Here is a 7,144-nt window from a genome sequence, read left to right as displayed (position 1 = left end):
CGTGCTTGACATGGCTTACACGGCCCCTAATTAGGGGTAACGTACTCCATCATCTCTGCTATTTCAAGAGTCCACATACTAGCATCATTTTTATTGATATGCTCTTCCTATTTCTATCATAAAAATACTACCGCCCATATGTCTCTCATATTTACCGATATTCTGGTGATTCCCAATTGCAGCAAATGTATTGTGATTTTGTCAAATTGTACCCTATTGATATACCTATATTACTGGAAGAATCTTTTGAAAAACAGAAAAGCTATTTCCCAGAACTGGCAAGTTAAGCGTCAAGCTTTAATTCGTTAGAACATTTCACACATGCGCACATATGTGCCCACCCACGCTACGTATTGGATCCCAATACATAGCGTTGAAGAAGCAATATGCCTTTTCTCTTTCGAGCTGTCTCCTCAAAGGAGTACATGATGCCTCGACTAGCGCTCTCTTGCCATGAGGTACTACTACACACTGAGTGGCATGCGTCAGGACTATAATCATATAGTAGACCTTGAGATAAGGAATAACCAGCGCGCTTTGGTATAGCAACATTTGAGTCTCAAAACTTTCAGCGCTGCGTCTGACCCATATTGTTGGCGATATCTCCACTATGTTCTGCAACAATTCACAGTCGTGGCGAGGCAGATGCGCTTTTATTACCACATAGACCCAACCCGTTTTTTCCCATACCTGAAAATATCGTTTTGCCCCTCCCTGAAAGAGATTGGGACGACGTCGCTTTGCGCCATGACGCATGTTTCATGTAGATCACAATTACCTTCGAGCCAAGAAGGTGCCTTTCAAAATTAGAGGGAGAAGGTATACTTTTTGCAATTAAATATCTGTCATGGAAAGGGAAGTTCTTATCAATAGCTTTGAATTGGTGAGACTCAAATAAAATGACGCGTTTATGTCAATTGGCGTCCGAGGAAAGCCAAGCCAAATAGCAATAGCTGAAGCGTCATAGACGACGTGAAATGGCCCATCGAAACTCGAGAGAACCATAATTGGGTCTGATATAAAGCTTTCTTCTCAGCCGTGAAGGCAGCCTCCTTCGCCACACACCAAAACCATTTTACATCCTTGCCAAGAAAATTGGTGAGGTGTTTTTTCATATCGGCACAGATTGCATTTTCTTTTTGAATGCAGACGAATTGACCAAGCCACTTTCATCAGATTCGATGACAGGATGACTGGTCATTGCACAATTTTTTCAAGAGATCTCCGTAGAATATGCTTCCCAATGAAGTGACCTCGAAAGTGTGCCAAAGACAAACTTGTCTATATTGGCGAATAGCTTATCCAAGCGCATCCACGCGAGCACCGCTCACTAGTGTCTTATTGTTTCGCCACATCTATTTTCCGTGCTCCGTGAGACAATGGACGAATATATCAGATTTGAGCATAGCTGTGATGAGACTTAAGCAGTTGTGCCACCACACGATTTAGCGACGCTGACGCGTTATGCAGTTTCCTGTGCCGTATATACTAATTATGGGAGAAATCGGGCCAAAGGCTGAAAATAAAGTACAGTCGACCAAGCTGTTCAGCAGCGTATGTTTTATAAATCGGCGTTAGAACCTGCATTTTGCTAATTATAAGCATGCATAATTCGCCAGTTGCTGTTAGCCATTCTGACACAGAACGATGATGCTGAATGAGGACTAATGCTCTCGTGCCCAATCCTGATCGCGCGGAATAACACGCATAATTGCCCCTTAGCAAGGGCATTGATGTGCGACGCAGTGTCCGGGAACTTCATATGTAGTGAGCTTCTTGTCAACACATCGGAATAGACTTGAAGGATTTAAATTTGGATTTGCAGAATTCTAGTAAAGGGAGGCTTCCTACTTCTTGCACTCAGTGTATTATAATGACAGGTTCATCAAAGATTGATAATGAGCACAGCTTCTCCTCCGATACCAAGCGTTCTATTTGAATTTGTCATCTTAGAATTATTTGTAAAGATTCTCTTGAAATAGTTATTTGAGCTCAATGAAAACGTTTGACGGAGATAGTGAGGCAAGATGAACAAACCATAGGACATCCCCGGTCATTTTCTATCTGAGCTGCAGCGGGGCTGTCGTAGCTATTTGCTTAGAGGATGCTAACTTAAGGTCACCGACCTTACCTTCTGTACTAGAACCAGTATGAGTGTAGCGGATCGCGATTCGCTATCTCCTCTCCACAACCCTGAGCAAGCAAATACACTCCTCCGTTCAAAAATCAAACCTTATTTATCTGTTTTATTTACGGTAAAACCCGCCTATATCTAAATCTATAGGTTCTCCTAATAGTATTTAATAGTATTTCGTATAGTCACACCATCTTGTGATCACGTCCTTTTTATACCAGGGCATGTGTAACCCCGATTCACTCTCCCCCAACCAAATTGTGAATACCCACAATTCATATTTAGCTGTCTCCTCGTACGAGGCTCGCGTGTCAAAGACACCTATACGTCCCCCAGGACTTTCTTCACGCATAATTTGCTCAATGCGCCCTGTGGCTATGACACGAAAGACGCACAGCCTCACTGGTTCCGAGAGCGCCCGCGGGCAGACACCACGGTGCAACTTCGGACAACACGTCCATGGCTTCAATGGAAATGCACTCCAAGCCCTAGCAACCGAGTGCTGCACACCGCGCTCACCACGGGCGACGGATTACCTCGTCGAGAATTCGGAGGATGTCGACTACTAGTCGGATACTTCAATCCCAGTAGAGGAGGGCGAGGTGCTCCAACGTCGCAACGTGAGCCCTACTCGAGCCTTGCGGACACCGTGTCCGTTTCTCAACCTCTTGGCTTCCGGGGGAAGTGGTATCATTACCAAACACCTCGACGAGGCACAGGAGCAGCAGCTGGAGGCTGCCAAGCGCGCGAATTTACGGCTGATCCCATACCCTCGTGTGGGATACGGCTTTCGCTCGGCGGATCCCGCTACTGAAGCGAAGGACGCGATCGCTCCATCGTTGGACGATATGAAGTCGGGCCCCCAGCCACTACACAAGCTGACCTTGACCAACGAAAAGCTTTCCGAGCTTGCTTCTTAGTACCTCAAAAAATTCCAATGGATAGGTACCGTGCTCGCCTTCATGCTTAAAGAGGCGCTCCTGTACCCTCGATGTGGATGACTCCAGTGGTGCTCGCCCCTGGTGGAATCTTTGCAGATAATGAAGAGCTTTTTAGGCGATAGTTGGATCGGCACCTGAATCATTCCTCGCTGCTTTACTTACAGCGGAGCCACAAGTAGATGGACGTCCGCGTAGAACGCTATCTTTAGTTCGAGTTTGTTAAAATCAAGGCGCAGCGCCAACTTCCCACGTATTTTCGCCCTGTGATGTATGGATTAATCAATTACGCTCACGCGAGCTCTGTGATTTCTCACACGGTTGAGTTACGACCGCAACAGCTCAGGGCCATAGCTTGAGCTTAGCTTATGGCCCTTCGGTTTCCCCATTTATTGTCGAGGAGCGCGCCGTACGTCATGATCCCTCTGATCATAAGCGTCCACGACGTCTAGGTAGTCTTTAAAGTGGCACCGCAATTCTACCCTGATTCTTGGAGTCTCGGTATACCCGCCACTTTACAAGATACTGGGTCTGACCCTGTCGACAAAGTCGACCCACAAGGCGTTCCACGTGATAATGGATGCTACCGTTCTCGTCGAGAAGAGTCGGCGGCGGACGATGGCGACTTGGCCGATCGTTGTCCGGTGACTCGCGATGCTCTTCGAGCTATCAAGGACAAAGTTAGTCGCCATAGGGGCTCTGCTGAGCATCATGTCGAGTTAGCATATCGCTGTGTGAAAGACATCGAGAGCTTGGAGCACTTTGTGTACCGACTGCCTCATGTTGAGGATTATCGTGCTGTGTCGGAGCGGCTCCTAGCCGTCGAGCAGACGAATGCGTCACTCTGTGCGAAGGTAGAGCGCCTTTCGCCGTTGGAAACGAAAATTGTTGCATTCTATGCTCGAAACCAGTTGCTGGTTCAGCTTCTGGGTGGTCGAGCGCCATTAAGCGCTGACTTGACGTCAACGCTTCTGCGTTCACGTGCGCCGGATCTCGGTGCGGCTTAATCAAGCCCACATAAATCTCCGGGTGGGTGCGCATCTTTCTCCGAAGGTTTGGCGTATACGCAAAGCCCCGATTTGCCACGACCTTAAAAGGCTCGATAAACAGTGGACGAAGAGTTGTCTTAAAGACAACAGAAACTGCATGTGTAGGATGGTTTTTAGCATTTAATAAAACAAGGTATTTGACCTCAAAGTTTTCAGCATTTCCTCTGCTTCTTCCGTCTGCATATTCTTGCTGCATGTCTTGGCGTTCAGCTATCGCAACGCGAACGTGTCGTAAGACACTCAATCTGGTAAACAGGAAATCATAAACTTCTTTACGCACAGTAAGGGAGCTGAAATCCGCTAGCCGCTTGGCTATTCCTTCCCCACCAAGCCCTGAGCCATGTGATGGCGGCGTCAGCGGGACGCAAGGATTAATAAGCCTGTTCACGTAGAATGGCGCATAGCCGGTAGATGAATGCACTGTATTGTTCATAGCAAACTCTACGGGTGGCAACATCGTGTTCCAGCGCTTCGGAATCTCAGCGCAGACGCTACGAAGAGCGTCTTCAACGACGCGATTCACGCGCTCAGTCTGATCCACTGTTGACATAGTCAACTTGGTGCCCAGCACCCTGGAGAGTGTAGACCAAAACTTCCCATTAAAGCGCGGGTCTTTATTAGCGACAATTGCTCCCGGGAGTTTATGTTGTCAAAAGACACGATCGGCAAACACCGTCGCTATACGCACACCGTCGAAGGTGTCCGGCACTACCGCAAGATGAGCCATCTTGCTTAAACGGCTCACAAAGACCACCACACATGTGTTGCCTGCCGAGCTCTCCGGCAGGCCAAACACAAAGTCCATACTCCCGGACTGCCAACACCCGGAAAAACTGGCCAGCGGTGCCGCCGTATTCGGAAAGGGTTTCACCCTCTGATACGTCTCACGCGTGGGCAAATATGTGCTCTTCCATTTGTACGGCTTGGGCCACCAATAGTGGCAACTCACCGAGCTGTACGACTTCTCACAACCGAGATGACCACTGAGTGGGATGTCGTGGGCCTGATAGAGGATACGGTATTTGGAATTCTCATCATGAGGAACCACAACTCGTGGCGTATCGGCTTTATTTCTTGTTCAATTTTACAAACACGAGCCTGCAGCAGCGCTACACACATACTGTCACCCGCGTATGCGGCGCGGATAAAATCCGTCACTGACGACGTCATCGTCGTGAAATGAGCAAGCTCATAGTACGGTCTGCGTGTCAATGCATCAGCCAAAGTATTATACTTTCCTGGCTTAGACTTCATCTCGAAGTTATATTCTGCAAAGAATGAGAGCCACCTGGCCATCCTCTGCGAGAGGTGAGACGACTGCGACGCAGTGCATAGTGACGCATGATCTGTGTAGATCACAAACGGCTTTGAGCCAAGCGGGTGTGCTCTGGACTTGACAAGCGCATACTTCATCGCAAGTAATTCCTTGTCGTGTACTGGGTAATTCCTCTCCGCAGCCTTAAGCTGGCGAGATTCGAACGCGGTCCCCAGGTCTCGCCATTCGGCGTCTATTTGCAGCAGTGCACAGCCGACGGCAAAGTTCGAAGCGTCACAGACGACACTCAAAGAAGGATGGGGGTCCGGCAACACCAGCATTAAACCATGAAAGAGGCTGCCTTTGACACTGTAAAAAGCCTCGCGATGCTCGGTGTCCCAACACCATTCCGCATCTTTTATGAGGATATTCGACAATGGACGTGCCATTTCACATAATTTGCGCTAATCGTGTGCAAGTAGTTGGCGAGGCCGAGCTATTTTTGCAAGTCTTCTTAGTTCTTTAGAACCGGCCAGTCTACAGTGGCCTTGACCTTAGCAGGATTTACTCGAAGGCCATGCTTTCCAATGAAGCACCCTAAAAAGGGATTTCTCCCGCGCCGAAGATGTACTTATCTGCATTAGCGTACAACTGATTCATGCGCACGCACTCGAGCACCGCTCTCAGGTCAACAATGTGGCTTTCCTAATCTGTCCACCCTTACCCCGCATGACTGTGGACGAGATGTCGTCGAAGTATGTCGGTGCATACGTCCGGTGAAGCCATAACAACTGCGTCACAAGACGATTAACTGTCGCTGGTGCATTTGACAGCCTTTGGGGTATCACCAGCCACTCCCAGAGCATCCCGCTCACCTCTTTCAGCGGAATATCACTTGCTCTCATGAGCAATTGGTAATACCATCGACCAAGTCGAGTGCACGGTACTTTATACATCCAACCATGTTGTTCTGGAGAACATCCTTTCTAGGAATCGGCGTCTGTGCCGAAATGGTGGCAGTGTTGAGCTTATTATAAGCGTGAGCGATACGCCACTCGCCGTTCGGCTTCCGGACACAAAACGTGGGTGTCGAATGGGGGGACTTGCTCTCACTTACCATTTTTTGCGTCGTGATTCGCACGAAAGAACGCGTCAATGACGTCACACAGCTCCTTGGGCAGTGACCATTGACGTGTTACGCAGTATTTGGCTCCCGGAACCAGGTGATCTCGAGACGCACACCTCGGTCCGGAGGTAGGACTGACGTCTTAAAATTTCTTACTACAAGGGATAGTACGAATCTGAGGGATTGTTTAGGATCGAAGATCACTTCGCACGTTCAGCGCCTCTTGGTGTCCTCCAGGATTGCTTCATACAGAAGCGACGACGAGTTGATCTCCTCGTCCGAGCGTATAATGACCGCTTTGGCTAAGTCGCCTGCCATCAAGGCACTGCCGAACTCTTCGAAGGACATTTGGTCAAGTTCAAGAAGAGCATCCACCCCGGGAATCACCTCAAGGGTGACGTCGCTGTCTTCCTCCCCGTCATACCGTTGACAAGTGTATAACTGTGCGCTATTGTATACGGTGGACACACCCTGGGTCAGGTTCGACGCCCTGCGTGTTGCAGATATCATAAGGCTTCACCGATTCCTCTCTATAGATGTTTTGCGTCTCATCGAATCCAGTGTTAACACGCATTCGGCGTCGTCCAGTGTCCCCACTCCCTGCTCCATCGGAGCTTTGATGTTATCAAAAACATCCGACGT

At 48.7% G+C, this 7,144-nt stretch overlaps 1 protein-coding gene across 1 annotated transcript; it reads right to left on the bottom strand.

The window, feature by feature from the left end:
• Positions 1-3,753: 3,753 nt before the first annotated feature.
• On the bottom strand, positions 3,754-4,671 carry PHALS_10791 (FOG: Transposon-encoded proteins with TYA, reverse transcriptase, integrase domains in various combinations; the record flags this gene model as incomplete). The annotated part of the gene is made up of 1 exon (XM_024726282.1): positions 3,754-4,671. The coding sequence occupies one exon, from the start codon at positions 4,669-4,671 to the stop codon at positions 3,754-3,756; it is 918 nt and encodes a 305-aa protein (XP_024576974.1).
• Positions 4,672-7,144: the final 2,473 nt, after the last annotated feature.

The sequence above is a fragment of the Plasmopara halstedii genome (genome assembly GCF_900000015.1).
Source record: "Plasmopara halstedii genome assembly, contig: Scaffold_525, whole genome shotgun sequence".
In the NCBI taxonomy this organism is placed as follows: Eukaryota; Oomycota; class Peronosporomycetes; order Peronosporales; family Peronosporaceae; genus Plasmopara; species Plasmopara halstedii.
The sequence above is the reverse complement of the archived record's forward strand: the minus strand, read 5'-3'. Positions and strand labels throughout refer to the sequence as shown.